Genomic DNA, 23,689 nt, shown 5'->3' on the forward strand with positions numbered 1-23,689 from the left:
CAAAGTACCTTGACCTCCAGGGTGGGATCCAAGTAAGGATTACCAACTTTTTCTGCAGGGGAGTTTTTCCTAGACTTTCTTGGCCTCTGACTCATTTGATGGTCAGGCTGTTGTGGCTTGCTCGTCAAAACTCTCGATTATGAAGAAGTCAAATTTGCTTTTTGGGGGAGGGGTACGTATGTGATACATAACAGGTGAACCCTTGTTCTTTTTTAGGCTGGCTTTAGAGAGAGACAAACCAGGGATGAAATTCAAAAATTGCTCTGAAAAGAGAACTTCTGCCAATATCAAAACAGAAAATATTCACTTTCAGTGGTTTCCAAACCAGGTTTGAACCAAAATTTTAAATCTGCCCAATGATATGATGTCCTCTAAATACAAAAGCAAGTATCTGAACCTTTTAGCTGTTTTTGTGCTTTTTTCTTTGCAAAATGAGCCAGCTTTTGACACTCTCAACAGAGTTTTTATCTCGCAAATGATAAATATCAAATAACAATTTCAGGTATGACAGAAAACATCGTAATCCCAAATGCAATGACCACCATGTTTCCTCATGTTTTGCGAAAGTTCTGACAGAAAACATCGTAATCCCAAATCAGCATGGATTATAATGGTGTAATCTGCAATTTATCATTGGCTCTCAGGTGAGTTATAATTATTACAAAAAAATGATAAAAACTACCTTCCTGGGAAGTGTGTTCTTTAAGTGTATTTTAAGGAAAGATATGGCATGTCAGTCCCCACACTGAGAAAGATTTATTGGTCATGCGTGCATATGGAAGGGCATGGTTATGTGTTTATAGCCGTCACTTTGTTGGTACCCGTAAATTCCAGGTGTACTGCTGGACTCGTGATTTCAGCAGAATGGGCATAAAATGCCACTAGTATATTGGAGTATAATTACTTCATTAGTTTGTCGATCTGTGGGAAGAGAGCATGTGTATATCATTACATGTACATGTATACAGTGTTCGTTTTATTTGGCTCTCTGCCCAAGGCTTTCAGCTTTCACCTCCCGGTAGACATCACCGCTGTTGGCGTTTGCGGCATCCAGCTTTGGATTTCACCAGTGAGGCAGCGCATCCAGCCCGAGTGGTGACTGTTGATGTATCGTGCCAGAACTACATATGCATGTGCAAGGGCTGCATGTATGTACATGCACACAGTGGACTGTTCCTTGTGGACTTAGTAACTGCCAGACAGGTGTGGACAGTCTGAGGTTCAGTATTGGTTGCTCCTGGCTAGAGGGAGGCTCCACCCCATGCAGTGGGAATGAACCAGTGAACTGAACAAAACTGAAAACTGTTTCAGATTGAAAGCAGGGTTCTGCTTGCAGTTGACGCCGGAGATCTCATGTAAATTTCTTACTATACGATTTTTGGATTGAGCTCAGACAACTAGCATTTACTTGATGTAAGTTGTGTGTTGTAATAAAAGCAAGAAAAGAAAAGAGAGAGAGTCCATTTGGCTTACATAGAGTAAAAATGTCTCTTTCAGAATGTTCAGCAGGGTTGATCCCTCCGAAATCAGCACTTGCAAAGTTTCAATTTTACAGTAGATCAAATTTAGTGAAATTTCCTGATGACATCACCAGCCAACAAACTCAAGGCTCAATTCATGGACCGACTTCCTACAAAAACTGACCAAGACTGTGCCACACCATTTGTGATCGGTTCTCAGATTTATTTTGGCTCAGTACAAAGCTCTGCTAGGCATTTTTCTTTGGCCTTGTGGCTCCAGAGATTTGGGACCAGACTGTTACTGCCGGTAAACAGTTCTCTCTTGTTGAGGTGATCCAGCAGCCATTGTCAAAACAATTACGGCTGCCACAACTTCAGTGATTTCTTGTGGCGAATGTAGTCTTGGGTGGGGTCCTGTTTGCAAGGATTTGGGCTCAAAATAGACGAGATGGGACCCACTGTCGAGGGAGGGGGGGTTGAAAGGGGGCCGCCCATCTGGTAGAAGCTTCAGCTAATGTAACAGGTTTTTTTAGTCGTCATGGCTCATGGTTAGATCTGTGAACTCATCAAGCAGTATTTTTAATTCTGGGTGACAGACAATGTGTCTTCTCTCGATGACTCAATGTGGCCACACACAACCAGCTGCGAATACTGCAGACGGTGGGCACGCTCTGTGTGGGAAGTGGGACTTACCGGTACGCATCTGGCCGAAGCTTCAAGTTCCCAGGGGACCAATTCAACCTGTGTACCATTACCAGACATCAGTTTGCACCATGCAAACAGCTGATCTGACAGGGTTCTTCTGACAGGGTAAGATCTGTGAACTCGAATTGTGCAGTTTGGAGTTTTGGGTGGCAAGCAATGGGCCTCCTCTTCCTATCAGGGTATGATGTGACCAGGGGTGTCAGCAGCCAATATCACAGGGGGTTTTGAAGCAAACAGACCCACAGCCCAACGGGCGGAATACCAGCTGTCATATCAGCGGTGAGAACAAGGATGCATGAATCATTCCTCTCCTGACCTTACCACTGTCCCCCCCACCCCATCTCCCACCCCGTCCCTCACCCGGTCTTCTACTTACCAAGGCTGCAAGTAGTACCATCATTTCGTAACCAGTAACCGTTATTGCAGGCGCAGACGACCTGGTTGACGTGCGCCTGAATGCAGATCTGCTCGCAACCCCCGTTGAACACAGAGCAAGGATTGATACCTGGATGGACGAGATTTGAAACACCGTCAACAATGCCAGGAACTGACACCTCAAACTCGCACGAAAATTTCACTGCCTCAAAACTAGCAGAGATTGGTCAGTTTGGTTGCTGTCCTTGGAATCTGCTATTCCCATATCAACTTCATTTCAATAATGAGAACTGGGCAAACAGCCAACAGGAGATGAGCTCATGGCAATAAAAAAACATGCAGATGGAATTTTGTTAGGAAGGGAAAACAAGTACCTGACCTTGGCCAAACCAAAGGGGGAAAAAGAGAATAATCCATTCCACTCGGGGCTTGAAACAGTCCATCTGTTCCCTCATGCAATAACTCCTTCCATTGCATGAATGAGAAATGTTACTGGTTTTACATTTAAACACATGCTGAATGAGGTCCCTGCAGCACCAGAAGAAATCTCAACCTGATGAAAACCTCACATCACCCAAGGGTCCAAAAAATTCTTGTGACCATGTAATGGAACTTCCATTTACTGTGGAATGGAACATCTATCTTTTCTGGTGCAGCTTTGCTATGCATTTGGATGAATAATTCAGTGACATGTGATCGGTGACACACCAATAAGATGACAGGGACTTATCCTGACATTGTACGGTAGCTTATGATCCATGCTGTGGGCATCACGTACTGAAAGGGTCAAGTCTTATCCAAGATGTCTCCTACTTACTTGAGATCACTCTCCTGCTGGGGTGGACCACCTCCACCCCTGTGGGTCTCTGCATGCTGCCCCGCAGTCTCACCCTGCCCCCGCCCGTCGCCTTGTCCACTCTCACGATCATGTCTTCATCCCACTCCGTGAACCACACGTAATCTTGGAACTCAGAGATGCCAAATGGCTGACCCATTTGGCTGCTGGTGATGATGCGACGCTCCGTCCCGTCAAGGTTGGATATCTCTATCACCTGGGAAAAGGGGAAATTGAAAGCATGCCTAATCTCTGGAATCTAGTCAATTTGTTAAAATGCCGACTGGTAGCAGAGTTTAATGTTTAACTGCCCGGACCAAGCCAATTCATCCATACACTTGGGTAAAAGCGAACTACTTGTGCTGCGATTTCGCAATAGTCGAACACAATGAAGTTGGCTGATTTTTTAAAGATCAGTCTTGGAATATACTTTTAATTAGGAGCCTTTCACATACATTTTGTCAAATTATAATTCCGCTATCTCACTTTAAACTGTATGATTTATTTCCTTCTCTATCACAGTGAGAAGCAATGGAAAAAAGTGCAGTGAGCTCCTTTTAACATTTCTGACAAACTAACGCCACAATTTTGTAAGAGGAATATGCTATTCTAAAGTTTTAATAGCAGAGAAAAACCTCAACCAGTGACAGGTTGAAAGTACTTACGCAGACTGTCTGCATAACTCATTAGCATTCATTTGAACAGATCTCCAGGTGTATTTTACTGGCAGATCTATAATTAGAGTTGGATAACCTTTCTCCGAAATAGGACAGTGTACCTGTTAGGACACACCTGTCCACTGTGACACACTGTTCTTACGAATGGGCACACTCGATGGGCAATAAATTAACTTTTCTTGTGGGCATTTCTGACAATTATCCTTGCTTCTTATTACTAAGAAAAATAACCCACCTCAATTTTAATGTTTGTGGAGAGAAATGTTTTTCTGCTTCTTTAAAATGCTGGAGACTAGAGGGCGCTGTTGATGTTGCTTTGATGTCAATTTAGGAGGTCACTGTATTTAATTTACCTAAACTTTATCAGACTATGCCTAATGTTTTCATCTACAAATTGTGAAATAATATTTAAAGTTGCTTACAGAGTTTGCCCAAGAATTCGACTCTGCACTAAAATTGGCAAAGAACCCAAATATAAAGAATTGACCCTTCGGGCAGGTTTTTGTACTTATTGCAAGGCCGCTAAAGCAATAGCCTAGGTTGATAATGCAATGACACTGCTTAACACAAGAAAATATAGGTTGAAATTATCAATTACCATCCTTGCCAATATGGCCAACTGGAAACACAGGTGTTAAACAGGTGTGCGAGTGTATTCAAGAACAAACAAAATATCACTTGGCCTTCATCAAGAACATCGCTTTCCAGCAGCAGCTGAGGGTGAAATCTCAAAATCCGATACCTGTTCCCCCTGACCGGCTGTCACTCAGCAAATCCCCCCAAATCTTTGACAAGCCTGGGAACCTGATCCCTGGACAAATTTCCACGGCATCTGGCTGGCCCTACCGGCATCCGGCTGGCCCTACCGGCATCCGGCTGGCCCTACCGGCATCTGGCTGGCCCTACCGGCAAATCCCTCCATAAACCTGTTTGAGCCTTGGCCTCATTCTAGAGACTCAAGGTCTAAGCAGAAGACACTCCAGCTTCTCCAGCTTCGCACGAATTGACAGGTAACCAGTAACATGAAATATGAATTGCATGGCATTTTCACTGGTGACCTAACACTGTTACGCCAATATTTCTTGGCTTAGCAGATCCAACAGACTCCAAGTCTCACCTTTCTGCCGCTGTCAATCCATAAAAGCTTCTGGCTCTGATAGTCGATGGTGATGCTGGTGGGTGTGGTCAGGTTACTGGTTGCTATGGTAGCACGGTGCCTTCCATCATGACGAACAGCCTCGATTTTGGCCGGGCTGGCTAAATCAGTCCAGTATATCAGACTGAAAAGCATGTAATGGTGAAGTGTTAGTGAGCAGTGGAAATGTAGGCCAGAATATGAGCAGATTGGATTCGTTCTATGTGTCTTCTTTCTAGGTGTCGTCAGACTTGCCAGCAACAGTGCCTGGGGCACTTTGGAGGATCGTTGGTGTCATGAACAGAAATAAATCATATTCACAACTTTCAGGGATTAGATTGGAGGAAAATTAAAATATCTACACAAAATAATCACCTAAGGCTTCGATCATGGCCTCATAGCAGCGTAGGGTCTGTGTTTCCTCCAAGGTACCCCTTAAAATACCCATTTCTTGTGATCAATATCAACCGTTGTCTGTAAAAACACTATAAAGGTAAACGGAGCATCTTCAGATTTTAAAACACGTCGATTGTTTAAAAATCCTGAAATCAGGAAACTCCTAATGAAAAAATCCTGAAATCGGGAAAATCCTGATGAAAAAATCCTGGAATCAGGAAAAAAAGTGATAAATATTCAAATATCCAGTGTACTACATTCCCACAAGAATAATCCAAAATGATTTTTAATGCACTCCGATCCCAATTTTTATAAATCTCCCAACACATAAAACTTTTTGCAGTTGAGTACAGCATTCTTACTTCAGAGATGGGTGAACCGCAATACCACTAGGAACTTGGAGCCCTGTTTCGACAATCACCTCCGGAACGCAGGCGTGAACGCTGCAGGATGCAATGTGGCCCTTCCTGTCACAAATCAAGCATTAACATTATTACTTAGCAGAAATAGAAGACTAGTTTTGGTACAATAACCATCACTGCCCTCACACTTCCTTGTAGGAAGAAACAGTTGGTGTAAATCGTCCTGCTTAAGGACACACAAGCACCCAATAATGCTGGACTCAAAAGCCGTAGTCTGTAGAATTACCAAGACCATTGTGACACGAGACGACGGCTGCTGTGGCCTATACCATTCTTTAGACCATGCACTACGTCTTATCAGAGCCTACTTGTTGAGCACACAATTTAAAAGAGATCTTGAAATTCAAAGCCATTTCCAAGGTTCTAAAGAGCCCCACAAACCCTGATACAAGTGTTTGTAGGATTTTTCTGTAATCCTAGCTTTGGAGTACGGCCCATTCACATTATAGTGCACCACCCACAGATTGCCGCAGAGAAGCCATTTTCAAGTTTACGGTTGACAAAAACGTGGCCGACTCACCACAATTAGAAATTTAGCTCTTTCCAGACAGCGCGGCAGGCGAATAGAGCTTTGTCAGCAATTTCCCACAATGCACTGTGACAAAGACCTCTGTGTGGCAATCCCCTGGTGGTGCGCTGAATGGAGAATTGCCTATATTTTTACAAGTCTGCCTTTCATTGTAGTTGCAAAAAAAGGAAACTGTTGGTCTTCTCTCTTACTCTGAATCTGTCCAGTAAAGTCGTCCTCGCAACCAATCCAGAGCTATACCACCGACCACTCCTAGCCCCTCCACAATGACTGCCCTGCTCTGCATGTCCATACCAATGCGTTCAATCATCTTCCGGCCCGCATCCGCAAAGTAGACCGTCTTATCGGCTAGGTCGTAGTCCAGGGCAACCAGGTCCTCCATGTTGCCGTAAGCGACCTGCATGTAGTCCGTGCCGTCAAAGTTGATGCGTTGGATGTCGTGCCGGTTGGTGAAGATGAGGTAAGGTTGCGGAGCCGGGGGTGGTCGACCCTCCTCGATGTCAATGGGGCAATCGCCGTGGGTGGTGCAATTTAAGCGGGCTGTGTCAAAGGTGAAAAAAAAAGGACATCTGTGTCCTGACCCACAAAATGAATCTTAAAAACCAATTTTTTTTTTCAAAGAGCAAACTGAGCTTTAATCTCCACTGTATCACACTACTAGCGTTAAACAGACGGTGGGTATGACCTTCACCACCTTGGATCCAAGGCTCGAAGGCTTGACATACCTATGGGACTTTGAGGGGGTTGCCTGAACGGGTGTACGACGCGGATGCTCCTGGGGTTGGAATCTAGGTAAGTGGTGGTGATGACTACCATGTCGTGGCCCGTGTACTTATTAGCCCGACTGATCGTCTGATCTGTCAGCCGTGTCCAGTAGATGTGGTCGACAAAGAGGGACAGACCATAGCAGTCAGAGCTGGCGACAAAGAAAAATCAATGAAAATAAAGTCACTCAGTTGGATGTGAACCAACCACCTCTTGCTTTCACTGTACTGTCCATGGTTCTGATTACATGCAAGGCACAAAGGTTGGTTTCATGAATGATGGCATTTGATATTCTAGCTAAGTAACATATCCATAAGTTTGGAAATGACTTCTTAACTGAGACAAGATCGATCGTTTCAGACAAATCAATCCCCAAGTGAAGCATTCGAGCAAGGAGCAGCTTCTTCTTGGCACTACTTGCTAAAGAAATGTTTAAAATAAAGACATCCATGATGCACAATGTCACAACAGCAATTAGCCTTCACTTCCGTCTAAAACCAGTCACGGTTATCATTCACCTGATTTCGAAATGTTGCCAGTTATGCAAATAAAAACCTACTTCTCCCAACTGCATGCATTACACTTTGCAACACAAAAAACTGGTGAACAACATCTTTAAATGCTGCTGCAACTTGTGCTTTGGATTTTCGAGCACACAGTAAGCACTTGGACATTTTTGAGTGTTTATGGCATTTAGAAAATGGCTCGTTCCCACTTGGAAGAATTACTCTTCTTGACTCACTTCAACCCTGATCGAACGGTCTCTCTCTCGCTGCCGTCGTAGTAGCTAGACTCAATCAATCCGGTGCCATTGTCTAACCAGAAAAGTCGCTTGTCCACGTAATCCAGCACCAGGCTCTTGATGTTGTTCACCCCTGACTTGACGATGGTCTTGGTGCCGGTTCCGTCCAGCGTAATCCGCTGGATACGCTGCCGCCGACCGGCGGTGCTGACGAAAATATATCTGAAAACACCAAGGGTTTCAAATTGTCTTATTTCTCAGGCAATTGGGTATAATTTCTGGCTATGCAGTGAATTCCACAGTGTATGTTCTTTCAGAATCGGAATCGAAAAGTGTTATGAGAACATCACAGATTTGTGAGTCACTTAACTCTTGCACTCCCTGATCTTATGAAATCTGCTGCTTTTCAAAGGACTTGGAGAACTGAGGAAGGTAGTGCCTATCTGTCGGTATTCGACAATTTGCGGAATAATCAGAAGTAAAAATCCACTGATTTGGTTCAGAGGAATCTAACTCCCGTTCCACCTCTGGAAACAACTCACCCCTCAACAGGATCTACAACAATCGCACTTGGTGTCCGGGGCCCCGTTTCCGCGACAATCCTCCGGTCCGTTCCATAGATACTGCAGCTTTCGATGCACTTGAACAGTGAGTCTGACCAGTATATCCGAAGGTTGATCCAGTCGACCACTAAACTCTCCAAGATCCCGACATTGCCCGATATGAGAGTCTTCGGGGAAAAGGGTGCAATAAGACAATATAGAAGTACAGAAAGGGGAAACATTACATGCCATACCTTGGTTTCAATTTCATTCATAGTCCAACAACGGTGTGTCTCATTCCAAAACTTGGAATGAGACACACCGTTGTTGGTTTATTACAATCTTATTCATCATTGTTAACCACAATCAATGCCACTGCTCTTGTTATCACAATTGTCCTTGTCACTGTCCTAGACCATCTTGTCATAGCCATCAGACTTCCTTGCTAACTTCATCCTCATTCTTGTCATCCACATCACTGTGTCATACTCAAGTTATTGTCCTTAAACGTGTCACTATCGTTTAACCGTCATTCTATTCTTGGTTGTCCTCAATGTCATGGTCCTTGTCATTTTTCTGTGTCACTGTTTTCATCATCATGGTTCTCCTCTCTGTTTTCCTCATCACTATTTTTGATCTCATCTTTGTCCTCGTCATTGACGTCACCAGGAAACATGCAACTCGATTACAAAGCTTACTGAATCAGTTCCTCCGGTCAACGGCGCCCAGCCAATCACATTCCTCATTGACTCAATGAAGTAGATCCTATCATGCATGACATCATAATCAAAGGAGTATACAGTGCCGATGTTCTGTAGGATGGGCAAAAGGTTTGTGCCTCCTTCGTCCATTTGGGAAATGTCCATGCCATGACTGAACATAATGGACGGTTTGGGTTCTACAAAATAATGAGATAAAAACAAAGGCACACTGATGACAAGGTTTGAAATTCTGCAAAATGTGGAAAGCTTGAGGAAAGTCTGATTAATGGCACCTGCAAATATTCAGAATAACCGTCCCTCTGTAGTCGCTATTTTTTTCTGAGTAAACTAAAAGACACAGTAGAATGGTGGAAAAATCAAGTTGTGACATCACATCAGGAATCCACCTACGGACTGTAACAGCTATCATACATGTACTTATGCCATCATCATAGGACAAATTCACTTTGAGATATATACCTACTTGATTTTAAAAAAAATTTCCTTTTAGGTATGAAATTATATTCACAGTTCTATGATCCTTATTGCTAATACCACATAGGTGATTTAGCACAATGTTAGAAAAGCATTGTGGGAAGGAAAATAGGGCCGCGTTTGCTCCTTTTTCCTTCCCACAATGCCTTTCTGCCATTGTGCTAAATCACCCATAATGCTTATTCATGTTACTGTCCATGTATCTTGACCTTGGGTTATAACAATTTCAAGTGCACTGCTTACCTTGGACAAAGCATGACCAGCCATCTGCCTCTAGGGTGTACCCAGCTAAACATGAGCACTGGAATGCGCCTAGCGTGTTGGTACATAGTTGACCACACTGCTTTCTACCGCCTTCAAGACATTCATTGATATCTGTAACCAGAAAATTCAAACAAAGAACTTTGTATCTCACATGACTTGTGAGTGTGGTTGCTTACAATGTTTCTGTCATCAACATGTAGCCATTCATCACTTGTACACAAAATCTACATTGTCATCAGTCCTTTTTATTTTTTTGCATGAATTGTGCCCAGGCTGGGAAGGACCGCCACAATGGCTACGTGGTGAACTCATTTCGTAGCGGCTCTCAAAAGTGTTCTCCTTTACCGACTGCAGTGTTAAGATATATAATTCAATAATTCCCACATTTCCCTACCTGCAAGCGCCTCGAAGCTGTAATCTTTCTTTGCTCTGGCTGGTAAAGAAACCGTTTCCGCCAAAATGACTAATTTACTAAGATGCTCTGCCGAAAACTAAGCCCTTTAAATTTGTGCGCCGGAAAGGCATCCAAGTTTTTAGCGCCGCAAATACATGACGAAATGCCGCCCTCTACGTCTAAACACGGCCAGATATGACGCGCGTCGCGGGATGCGGTTTTCGGGCCAGTACCCATGCCGGAGGATTTTTGGTTTGTTGTCTTTAATTTCTTGTAGAACAAGCATTCTGAAATGGTGCAGGTTATTATTATTTCAAATTTACCTTGGCAAGATCCGCTTTCGTCTAAACGGTGACCGTCGGGACACGATGATTCTGACGAACATACTGACGTCATTAACGACGTGCCCATGACTGTGAAGAGAACACAGAGAGAGGTGTTAATTTTATTTGATAACAGCCTCACATCTCCAATCAAGGCATATATCTCATTCTTCGAGTTATTTTATGTATACTGGTGATCCATTCTTTCCGTCATTTCTACACGTTCTTGCTCTTTCGCAATGCAACTCTTAAGAAAACAACCAACTAACAAGGCCTCAGGCACCGAGGTTCAGAAGTTCATGTTGAAGTACCCGAACCTGTTTAAATACCTGACAAATTGGAAACGATACTAGACAAACACCCAAATACAAGGAAAACACACCTTTTTTACGAGTCCCCCACGGGTAAAACAAACGTCTGTGAACATGATTGCGCGCGTAAACTAAGGGGCCGACGTGGGACCGTGCAAATCCTGGGCGATACGGACCGGCGCCAGTCGGTAAACCACCACCTCAAGCCTCCGGCCAATATCGGTCGCTAAACGTTCGCTAATTGGCTCGCGCAAGTCGATTGGGATTAGGCGAGATAAGGGGCAGAAAACCGGATCGATTATCTCAGATTTTGATAACAATTTGTCAAAACACAAACGTTTAGGCACGTTGTCATGATTTCACTGAAAATGGTTGCCTTGTCCCCCAGTGCAGACGACCATGATCCCCAAACCTCTGACACGACAAAGCCCAGTCTTTGATTTGTGGCAATTATTTGTATTATGTTACAACACTCGAAGTAATTATACCAAAAACATTAATTAGTATAAGCAAAGACGACACCGTTGAGTTACAGACAATAATGCATTGGTTGATAAGGTTATACAAAAGTAACATTTTTCTTACTTTTGTCTAACTTCAGAAAGACTTAAACGCCTAATAATAGCCTAAAACCTTGAGGCTAACTATCTGATTTTTGTGTTCTTTCCTTTTTTCACGACGCACGAGGAACCTGTTGTAATCTTGTTAAAGAGATTTCAAAGATTGCGAATCTTGTATGGATCAAACAAAAGGGGTCTTAAACAAGGTTCAATTTCTATCATTTCTCCCAGCTCTAATATCACACCCTGATAAAATCGTAAATTTTCGAAGGAGTCTCAAATTCCCGCACGAATTCCAGCTGCCGACCATAAAACCGACACGAGGCGCGATAAAGACATCGCTCAACTGTTGCATTTTACACACAATAATTGGGTGGTCCCTCGTGTAAGGTGGAAGTTCATCGTGCACACTAACTTGTTTTTTCACTACTGGATATGGTTTTGATTTAATGTTAGCGGCAAAGATTTGCGAGAGATAATGGATGGTGCGTGAACCCCTAGCGACTCCCGTGGGACGGGAATGGTTTACGTACTGCAGGTATTATGGGTCTGTAAGCGTTACTCCCCTGGGAGGAGATTTGTTCCGGTTAGATTACTACACTCGCACTAAACATTTACGGACACACAAGTGGAAACAATAACCTTGACGTCGACGCAGGTGACATTTACATACTTTATAGCCACTTCTGAACTTCACAAGTGTAGACCACGCCATCTTTATGGGTGTAATAGTTAGACCTCGCGCTCAGAAAGCCGAATTACTTTTGCAAATGTTTGGCAAATCTGCCTCATTTTAGTTTACGTTCTGCAGGCTGTTTTGCTATTTATGGCTTTCCAGGATAGTCACAAACACATCATTCGTGACAAACACCGTGGGAAATCCATTAAAAAAAACATAAAAACATGTTTTGATATAGGTCGGCTAATAACACAAAAGTTTGTTGGGTTGTTCCTTACAGGCATTTGGACAAACATCTACGTGATAAACTGGGAAAATCTTGAGACTAGCCAGCCAGACAATTGAATTCCATTCGTTGAATTAAGAGACGGCAAACTATTTACGGACAGACAGTGTGGGGGAGTGATATAGTGGGACACCCTGTCAGACACAAACGACAGTCAAATGCGAGACGCCTGCGACTTAGTGAGGAACTAAAAACCAAGGCCATCACGCGACAAAAAAAAAGGAAGTGTGACAAACTTTGCCAGTCCGCCTGGCTAGACTGCCGACAAGAGAGGTGTCGGGTCAGGTATGGTACGTGCAGTTCAGCCTAACAGCGCGCGACAAGTGCACCTTGGCTGTCGAACAAATTGTGCAGCGCAAAAACTGCGGTGTGGTACTTTCTGGCATCCTGGGTGTTGTCAGAGGACTGCACCAAGTCTAGGTAGCGCCCGGTAGCGATTTTGACGCCTGATACACAGCGCTTGGCGCAAGTGCTGACGGGCATAGCCTATGGAAAGCATAGAGCTACGGTTTGTAGCTCTATGATGGAAAGGTAGGCCTACTTTTTTTATACGTACATCATTCCCAGAAAAAGGGAGGGTTAAAAAACGCCGCGTAGAGGCGCCACTTTTGGAGCCAGCTGCCGACCAGCCGGAAACAGGAGACCTTTTTGGCCTTAACTAGTGGTTGGTTCGTGACGTACCTCGCGCATGTGCAGAGAAGTTGAAATGCGAACGACCCCAGTCAACCGTTGTCAGGTCATCAGGTCGAAGGGGAGAAAGGTAGCCGCAGGAAGGGCAAAATAGCATAAATAAAAGTGACAATTTACTAGTAACATACTGTTTTCCGGCATTTTTCTTACAACTGGTCCTCTCTGCACTGTGCTATTAAAACGATTTATGGCTACCACCGATGCTATCAACCTGGATTGGCGGCTCTAGTTGACTAGACTAGTCCAACCATAGTCGACTAGCCTGCGTTCGACCAGAGTGAGTCGAACTACGGTTAACTATACTATCTATAGTCCTTGATCGAACCTGCCGTTAGCTTTCCCAGCCATTTCCAACTGGTTAACATACCTCGTAAATTATCATACTCCTTCCAAGGCTTCCCAAATGTAATAATGCTTGGTCTATAAGAATTTGCGAAGAGCAAGGGGTCATGACCTCTAAAATGGGTAAAATGGTTAATTGTCAGCGGACGAGGAAAAGGTGAAACGGTCACTCGATTCTAGTTTGACCGTGGTTTGACTTAGAGGAGACATGATTTCTACCACGACGGCGCAGTGGACACTGACGAGCCCATGTCATTTTGGTGGTCACTGTGCACGCTGTGGCGGATTAAACGTCACTAAAGTGAATTTTTAAAAAGGTCTGTCAAATTTAGTTTCAATAACTTCCTATACAGCCCTAAAAAGAGCAACGAAAATGTGTATAATTGTAAAGAAAGTTAGAGCATTTTGAAGTGTGCTTAAATTCGGGCGAGCAGAGTTAAGAAGTCATTACTGCGGTTACATATCATGCTCGTGGACAGGGGGTGTGCGCGCGTTACATGGCTCTTCGACCAATAAGGTGCACTTACCCAATGCGCGCGCGCGTCAACGCGCCACCGCAGTTTATGTTGGCCTCCTTGGGCCAGGTTAGTCTATGTGCAGATCTACCCAAGCATTTGTCTCCAGCATTCTGTTTTTCTGCATGAGCTCATGCGGATATTAATGACAGGAGTTTTAACAGAAGTGTTTTGATAAACGTTCTCTAAGGACACCAAGCAGGCACTGCAAACAAGTCAAATACGACACCTCTGCGACTTGTCCACAGCATGCCCCGGCCTCATTTCCGACATCGATGGCGGACAGCCCCTCCACTTCTGCGGTCGCCCAAGGCAAAAATAAATACAAAACGATATTTACACGTGCCCAATTTATTACAACTATTTCGGGCGAAGTGGAGGGGGGCTGGGAGAATGTCTTACCGACACCTCGCATGCATGAAGTGGGGAGAAATTTGGCCTGGGGGAACCGGACCTGAAAGTGATTTCCGGACGGCAGAAATTGGCCCACAACTGTGTGCTCCTTCTCAGGAAGATTTAAGCACCAGGTTTTGGTGAACCGCAGTATTTAATTTCTGTAACATTCCATCACGCAGGATTAAGTTTCCGTTGAAAAATTACAGCACTCTTTCCTCCCGAATCAAAATAAACAATAAAGCCTCCTTTCAGAAAGCCTTCTACTGCTGAGAAACATTCGAGTTTTGTACACTCGAAACAGCAAATCGTGAACAAAATTTGACACAAAAATTCCTTTCGATATTTGAAGCATGATATAAATTGCATGTGCATTAGACGACACGTCCGTGCGGTAATTTACTTCCATCACTCGAAGCGTGTGCCACCAAATGAAGCCATTTTGAGAAATCCTATCTATCTGAACAAGGTTTCTCCCAGCAAACTCGTCAAGTTTCGGTGCATTTTCACTACGACTTGTAATTTCATTTCACCTTCCTGACAGTAGCTAGCTGTTATGCAAAAATCAAACCTGCCTCAGTCAATTAAGCAAATGTACACCATCTTTCCGTTTCAAAATAATCAAGATTGCGGACTGCCCCGGACTCTTACGTAACAGCTACAATTGTTTGTTTCCGATGAGAGATCTGATTAAAAACAGGACTAAATGTTCCCGGAAGAAATTAATTTAGACTAGAGCAACTGTTGCCCCAACCAAGATAACGCAGACACAACAGAGGTCAACGACCACCCCTCCCGACCTCAAATTACATGGCATTTAACCTTTGGCAGCAACGCGCGGATTGTCTACATACGTGCACGTACAGGAATGCACAATGTACATGTACATGTAATGTACTTTCAGCCTGGAAGACCTGCTTGACTTCCTCGGTGCGTTCTTCAAAGTTGTTTTTCTACTTCTACAGGGCCATTTTTTGTCGAACTAGTCATAAATGATATGACCGTATACTCCAGGCGCACAAACGCTTATAAGAAGCGAAAATCTATGGGTCATCTAAATAAAATCAAAATATTTGGACTGATGATGTTCGATATTCTGTCCACCAGTCCATCACTCCCTCCAATACTGCAAGGTATTTAAAAAGTCACTACAATTTTTAAGTCCAGGCTGGTGGGGAGTCTACTTGTGAATCCGCCCCGCACGAGCAATCCCTCCTTGTACTGAAATCAACATTGTTCTTTTGTTTCCGGCCATAAAGATCCGCCTGTTTTGAGAAGACCAGGTGATTAAGTCTCCCTTTTATAAGCAAGACACGGACGAGTCCCATCCGGGGGAAGCGCCCTGTTAACGACAACCAGCTTTAGGGGAAGGCCTTGCTGGCTGAAAAAAAAATCGACGACCGTCCACGGACGTACACAAAATGATTCGAGTACACAGACAGACACCACACACAAGAGGCTGCCTTATCTTGACGTGTAGAGCGGAAGAAACACTCTTGACCTGTCTATCTGTTATCTATTCCGACATTGTGTTCGAATACCGTTGCTATAAACTATCCGAAACTGAGAAGGCCGCGTTGTAAAGATACGCGTTAAGTGCACCTGCGGCCTGTATTACACAAATTTCAAAATGTCTTTTTACTGAGAAACATATATCATTTTGCTGTTTTCGTCCGGTGTATAGAAACAGGTGATGTGGATTCCACAAGTGACAATACAGGCAATGGTTCTTAAGAAATATTCAAACAAGACACCCTTACACGAAAAGTCCAGTTTCACTTGGGGTGATTTCTTCTTTAGAAATGCGACCAACGGTTTTCCTTCCGATTGTCAAAGAGGACGGAATGCCTGAGTTCAAGTTCAAAGTTACACCGAAGGTCCGTTGAAATACACTATCAGGAACACAGCGGCAATTAAAATGGTTTACGGAAAAACTTGTCACGAAAGTGCAATAAACAGGGGAAGAAATCTTCCTTTTCCTTGTTCCGAAACCGCGGCCTTATAAATAACTCTCGCGGCACCTTGACCTCCACCGCAAACAGAGGGAAACTATATAGACCAAAGAAGGGCAATTGACGGTCACTATTTCCACCAAAACTGACCCAAACGACTTCGGCCACGGGTACAACACAGGCATACCTGTCTGTCAAGGATTGTGACATCGAGCTTGACGCTCCCGTGGACCCGGCATTTGACGGGTGATTGATGGCTTTCGTGCCGGTCACAAGCGCTTAGGGACACCGGGAGTATTTAGCAGGAGCACGGTCAAGTTGCTACGTGACCGTCACGGAGGAATAGAACAATGTCGGTGCTAACAAAGACCGAAAATTTCTATTGCTGAACTACAAAGAGCAGCTCTTTTCTAACCCATCACTCGTCAGCTGTCAAAACTGTGCGCAATCTTTCTTATCATTCCACAGTCTGATACACATAACTTTCAATTTTGATGGATGGGTTTTGTGCAAGCAGCCGACTATGGTTTGTTTAAATAGGGAGAAAATCCAGAAATTGTTCCGAAGAAACAGATTTTAAATCAGCGTTTGGACCAAAGAGTGGTATGCCTTTGTGTGATACATAAAATAGACTTGTTGTAGAAAACAAAGGAAATGAGAGTTCATAAAACGAATTCGTAATCAAAATCAAACTGTGTTGAAACAAACCAATAATCCTTCCTTCTAAGAATACAGGGTGGACTCAAAATGAGAATAATCTTCCGATTTCACCAACTTGCTACAATCCTAGCACAGATATGTGATCGTCTAAATAAAACACACGGCATCTGGCTATAAATCGGCGCTTTACATTCCTCCCTGGAAAACAAACACCGTAGTCAATTGCGTTGCTAAAAAGCAACGGGTTTATGACTAGTTTTGTGTCAACCAATTGTTGATGTTGTTCGCGCCAGCTGCTAATGGCGTTTGCTTCAGCTGTTTTGATGGTTAGCGCCTGTTGTTACTGGTGACATGTGACCACCATTTACAAGCACAACCTAATCGTGTATTCCCCATTACAGACTTATTCACCAAAAATGCATGCACCATGCACACTGTCGGTTCCGACAGGTTACCATGTGTAGTGTACATTTTACCCTGAAAAGAAAACCCACACACGTGACCTCCCCGTGAATGATGTGAATTAAAGGACAAGTCTCGGGAGAGATTGCGTTTGAAAAGCTTGAAACCCGCGCTAGATTCCCAACACTGGGATGATGTAGCCATATGGAATCCATAGGTTTCCCTCCCATGCCCGATGTCAGTTGAAGATGAATTGCCACTGTAACGATAATCTGTGTACGACTTGATGTGAACTGATTTACAATCAGTCGTTCCACAGCAAACAACGTCGTTGTTGTTACACATTCACGCTGCATATTCTGCCTTGACAACATTCAATATACACAAACAAAAAACAAAACACAATCAACGATAGAGATGCAAGTGGCAATAACTAATCAACGATTAATAAACTCATTGTCACTTGCTGAATCTAAAAATTAGAGTTATTCAGCAGAACCCCAAATAAAACCAATGCCATCGGTTACTGGCATAATACTCTAACATCCAATCGTTTACTGCCACCAAAGTAACCAAAGTCTCAAGGTAATGTAACCCATGTAAGTATATTTACCAGGGAATGTAAGTATAAGAATGGAATAGTTCTTTGTCTTTCTCTTTCATTCAGTTTCATGAGCGACTTCAGGACTTTTGAATAGTTCCACTCCAAAGACGACCAATACACTAACAATTTAAAAAGAACCCGGATGGTAAAGCCATTATAAAACTTATCTGCCCACTTCATTAAAGTTAAACCAGAAGGTGTATGACACTGAAATATGGAAGGGCTGCGTAGCACCGTGATCAGAATATTGACAAGAATATAATATCAAATCAGTGCTCTGAAATATGTAATTGCCGAGCTTTCGGTAACTGAGTACCTTCTTCAAGGCAAGCAGATTAACTGAGTACCTTCTTCAGGGCAAGCAGATCAACTGAGTACCTTCTTCAGGGCAAGCAGACTCAGTTACCGAAAGCTCGGCAATCACTTATTTCAGAGCACTGATTTGATATTATATTCTTGTAGGTATATAACACTGTCTACTTCGTTTCCTAACGCCGCAAAGGCTTCTTTTTACTCCGTGCAAAAGAATGAAAGCCACTGAAAATGCACTCACGTGCGTTAAATAAAGGGACTCCTAAATATACGGTACAGTATATTCAAACAGTAGTTTTCATTTTATTTACTTTAAAGATTTTGCCAAGTCTGTGAGTTTAGTGTACTTCCTGCGTTTGTTGAGCAGATACTAGAACGTTTCTTTGTCATAACTGCCTAAAAGATAAGCCTCTACATTTTTCAGACTGGAATCAGGTTTCTCCAACAGCAATTTTGTGAACAAATTAAAAAGCCGAACTTGCAGCTCATAAACTTAGTCCACAATGGTCATTAACAAATTTAAGCGGGAAATTAACAACTGAATCCCCTTTTACATCGATTAAAGGACCCATTCTTGATATGAACTGAATTTTATCTGAATGGCTTAGGTAAGTGTCTGTTATCCTCGTCAGCCGCCTCGAAGGTGTGAGTACCTGCCGCCAAATCACGCGGGACTACTTGAAATGTCAAGGTCGGTGCGATCAATTATCCAGATTTCAAGTTCAATTCTCGCGGTTGAACGGTTCAACTGGGCCGAGGGCGCACCGGCAACTCCTGTTACCGCAAACACTAAGGACTTGAACGCAACTTGGCCATCGTGAGGCAAGATAATCGAAGCTTGAGCTAAAGGCATGGACGCGACTATATTGCCTGAAACTGGCAGCGGCTTCAATTTCAAACGTGTATCTGCAGTTCAAAAAGGGTCCATTTTTTAACATCAGGGATAGTTCAAAATTGTACACGAACAAAATTTCAAACGTTTGAAAACATTCCTTATTTCACTCCCATTGCAGTAAACTTCATAAATATTTCGCCACTTGAGGTTTCGAAATAGGGGCAAGTCACTAATCAAGCCAATATAGACCGTTGACATCTTGAAAAGTTTTCTAATGAAGTTACATGTGTTCTTCTGACTGATTACTTTTGAACAAAAAATATGCGGTAACAGTTTCTCCCACGGTGTCTGCAACATGCGTGAACGAGAACAACAGGCCTTTCAAAACGCTTGACCCGTTTCAACTATTCCAAAGCAACAACTGTAGCGATCACAATAATTCACAAAGATTGGGATAAGAGTGTAACGTTTCGAAAATTTCACATAAATTATACAACAACAGACATTTTTTTAAAGAAATTAGCCCTGCAAGCAGCTTGTGGGTCACTGGGGAGTCATGCGTTTTCAGGTCCATGGTTTTGTAATGTAATGCCAAATATCTATCATTCGTAACACTATTCTCAGTGACAGGTTCTCTCTCACTCAGTCACTGTTCCAACTCGGGTCAGGTCAGAGCGAGGCAACTCACAGGTCGTCACCAAAAGCGCGTCGGGGGCTTGACATTGATAGATGCGCACGGTGACACCCGGACCACCAGACCAACGCCAATGAAGACAGATCGCGTCTGAAACTTCTTGGGGCATTTTTCCCCCTTTGTGATGTATCGTGTATGAATTGAATAGGGATGTTGGCTAATATTTAATACTAAACGTCACAGGTGGAGTAATGCTGGTGATATGGCTACACAGTCTGCAGCCTTAAGGTTAGGCTACGCAGAGTCACTGCTGAATGAAGTTATGCAAATTTCGTTTCAATTACGTCATCGTGGTCTTCCACTTTCGTAGACGCTCTTTAGGTTGTTTACGATTTGACAATTTCCCAGCATCATTAATTCTTTTTGCTTTCATATAAGTCATCAAACAAAAGCGAGGTCCAAGGACAGTGACAATTTGTAATTTAAAATGTTTTATATAAAACCGGATCAAGTGCATGTTATATCAACATAAGTCGGTACACTACGTGTAAGCAATTAACATAAATCTGCATAATTCTCAACCTCGTCTGACAAGTGACTTTTTTAGCCCCTAAATTTTGAGTAATTCCGATACACACAAAGAACAGTCCAGCACATTATAAGCTTACACGTCTTCAAAGGCTCAAATACGGTTACATCGTCACCACAGTCTCACTCATCGCATCAGTAAAAGTTCAAAATGTTGAACTAAAAGGATTTTCTTTGAAATATTAAGTTATTTATCAGCGTACACATTACGCCAAACGCCCCTTCACATCAACTGGGCTGCCTGAAATTGATCACCGTCGCTTTTGCTGATAGCGGGAAGAACAAAGAAACCTACCGTTATCCATCGGTTCCCAGGAATCGTTCGCATGCGACACAAAGCATTTTCGATCACGTTTTACGGAGAGATTTCGCAAGCGAAACCATCACTCGCACGAGGAGGGCGCTTGTTAACCATGGATGGAAACGCTACCCAAAGCGCATAGCAAACCCACTGCTGAAAAAACACAGACTTTCTAATTGATTTAATTAACCCCGAAAACGAGAAACAAGACGAGAGATGTGGTAGACTGATCACATACTTCAGCGGTCGCGCTCAACCCTCACTGTCTTCTTTTTCTCTGTAAAGATTGTTTACATTCGATTAAGCTACTGTTTCAATACGACGTAACAGTAGACGGATCAGCGATGTCACGGAGGCAATGTCACGCAGAGACCTGTAGTAACGTGACCGTATCAATCGTGCTTAGAAACAGTTCAGTTCTGTTTTGATGAGTGGGCCCACCTGAACGGCTTCCGTAGCAAACTCCATGGCTTGCTCTCTCGACACACTGCTAGGGTTCATCCATGTTCATGTGAATTACAAGAGACGTTGGGACAACTTTCTATGGGAGTGATAACTCTCGCGGCAGCAACTATTCAGCCACGGAGGGAAGAGGTTAGTGCAAAATGATCATGCGCTGCACGGTCGAAAACTTTGGCCACGAAGTAGTAAACGATGAAGACTTAAACTTTTCACATTTAAGGTAAGGGAAAATAGGCCGCTTCTCACGGTTTCCACACTAAAACCAAGCCCTTTAAAAACAGGCGGGCGCTTTCAACAAGTACTGACTGGACTGATGACAGTCTAGTTAGCGCTGGGTGTCCCGCTAATGTCAAAGCATGACAGTAACCGTGGCAGCCTTGCTGAACATTATCAAGAGCCCTTATCATAAACAAAGACCCCTCAAATCGCTGGTGGAGGCAGCGGGAACGCGCCTCCAGGTCAGCAAAAGATAATAAACACATTAATGATACAGTAACCGGTTGGTCCCTCGGGGCATGCGTCGAAGTAAAAAAAATCAATCTGCATTTGCTTTTCCTTGACCAAATAAAACCAGAATATGAAACATTTGAAGTAGATGCCAATGCCCTCGATTTTCATGGAAGGAATCTATAACTGTACCACAAAACCAGCTTGTACTGTCTACAGTGACCTATGACGGGATATCGCATGGAAGATGGCGTCAATTTTAACGACATCAGTGAGTGTGTTTGTTCTCCGTTGGGGAAGAAAAATCAACTTGTTTACTCTTACAATCATTTCATTGCATTGAAGTGTTAAGCTAATCAGAGATTCTTTTCAAGCATACAATGGCACTTAAAGTGCAACGACATGGTGGATTTATACAGCGCCAAGTACATCTTTGGATGAGTACATGTACATCGACCAGCAGCGAGTGGCATGGGAATGGGTTGCCAGGGGCGGTGTCTTTCTTGAACGACCGGTCAAAATGATGACATTTCATCGAATTCTGTATGAACTGCAACACCCTTAACGTCACGGACCGACCGTGATCACTGGTACCCACTCCGAGGGCGGGTCACCTCTACGGTGTTTTGTTTTGTTTACAAACACCTCCTCCGGGGAAAACACCCACACAAACCCTTGATTGTTCTCCCCTAACCCGCCGCAACGAAGCCCCTTGACGAGTTAATTGCAAGTGGCGATAGCACTGGCCGAGGTTGACCCCGTAGCGCCCTCAATCGCGCATCCCGCCCGCGCCACTTGGCCGTATGACGACAGGTGAAGGCTATACCGACGTCCATCTGACGGCTGTTTTACGGCCGAGGTAGCTGAATACAAATATTAGTCTAGCGACGAAATTGGATTTAATTTGATTTGATGACTTTACCGAGCAAGCCAACTCATTATTTATACACGAACAGGCTGGTTTTACTTGATATGGACGTGTATAATATCACTTTATATGCGGCACCACAATGACTAATTTTTTTTCTCGAAGAACCATCTGGAAGTCTCCAAAATTTACCACTTTGAAGAATATTCATACCTTTGCAGAGTTTTACAGGTGCAAAATTTACACTGCTATGCGTACACCAATTATCACACGGTAACAAGCCACGTGACGATGATGACGAACAAGCTACACGAACTAGAACAAAGTTACCGCTGGTTTTTGAAGGATCTGGGAGTGCTTTTGGTATAAAGACAATCTCAGACTACAACTACTAACGACAGAATACTGCATTAAACTTGTCGTTTTTACAAAAATACACCGACGCGGGAGACACTACTTTTTCTGCCAAGTTTTGGAGGGTCTGCGCGCACGGTCGTAAATAACGTCAATTTGCCCGTGCTCTTCACTGCCCACCATTTACATTCTTGTACGTGTTCAAGTTTAGGTTCCCTTGTTGGAGATGGCATTACAACCACTAGACAAAAAGTCGTAAATTAAACTTAAATGGGGAAATTTGGAGGGCTTGGTCGCGGTACTGGCGCCAAGTTCCGACAGGGCGAGTGAGTGATTGTGTCGCGACGCCATCGGCGCGTCGGACGGTAACAGCTGCCGTGCATGCTGTGTTACGACTTCATTGGACAAATTAATTGGTGATTTACAGTTCCTGATAACGCTGACACGACTAGCAATTTGGTTCCCTCGATTGAAGTTGGAGAGGGGATGGTTCAAAAGTTTCTGTGCTAACATGGTGCTACTGACAATAACGATCAAGACCTTTCACTTTTACTCGGGAAACCCAGGGCGAAATACAAGTACATCACGCAGTACTTAGTTCTGTTCCACATGGGCAAAACGCAGACCATAACACCACTAAGTGAAGCGTTAGTCTCTACGAGCTCTCTGAAGAAGTGAGTCTAGATTGAGAAAAAAGGTTTCTTCCTTAACAAATCAGAGGAACCACTAGGGAA

The 23,689-nt window shown here is 43.5% G+C and overlaps 1 protein-coding gene across 3 annotated transcripts in view; it reads right to left on the reverse strand.

The window, feature by feature from the left end:
- Window positions 1-23,689, reverse strand: part of LOC110977580 (low-density lipoprotein receptor-related protein 4-like) — a 49,214-nt gene that overhangs the window by 12,736 nt on the left and 12,789 nt on the right. Inside the window, exons 1-12 of one of the 3 annotated variants that reach the window (XM_087130154.1) lie at window positions 20,819-21,897; window positions 10,761-10,850; window positions 10,023-10,154; window positions 9,282-9,481; window positions 8,584-8,771; window positions 8,042-8,263; window positions 7,260-7,450; window positions 6,726-7,074; window positions 5,946-6,050; window positions 5,170-5,332; window positions 3,358-3,592; window positions 2,542-2,670 (exon numbers count right to left, since the gene is read on the reverse strand). In XM_087130154.1, the coding sequence (XP_086986280.1) occupies window positions 2,542-2,670; window positions 3,358-3,592; window positions 5,170-5,332; window positions 5,946-6,050; window positions 6,726-7,074; window positions 7,260-7,450; window positions 8,042-8,263; window positions 8,584-8,771; window positions 9,282-9,481; window positions 10,023-10,154; window positions 10,761-10,850; window positions 20,819-20,828 (2,014 nt within the window). In that variant the 5' untranslated portion in view covers window positions 20,829-21,897. Of the gene's footprint in view, window positions 1-2,541; window positions 2,671-3,357; window positions 3,593-5,169; window positions 5,333-5,945; window positions 6,051-6,725; window positions 7,075-7,259; window positions 7,451-8,041; window positions 8,264-8,583; window positions 8,772-9,281; window positions 9,482-10,022; window positions 10,155-10,437; window positions 10,593-10,760; window positions 10,851-20,818; window positions 21,898-23,689 lie in introns of those variants that run through there. The other 2 variants (XM_022231825.2, XM_022231826.2) reach the window with 2 other exon arrangements.

This window comes from Acanthaster planci, linkage group LG19 (assembly GCF_054643075.1).
Source record: "Acanthaster planci isolate LZ-2023a linkage group LG19, COTS_SCS, whole genome shotgun sequence".
In the NCBI taxonomy this organism is placed as follows: domain Eukaryota; kingdom Metazoa; phylum Echinodermata; class Asteroidea; order Valvatida; family Acanthasteridae; genus Acanthaster; species Acanthaster planci.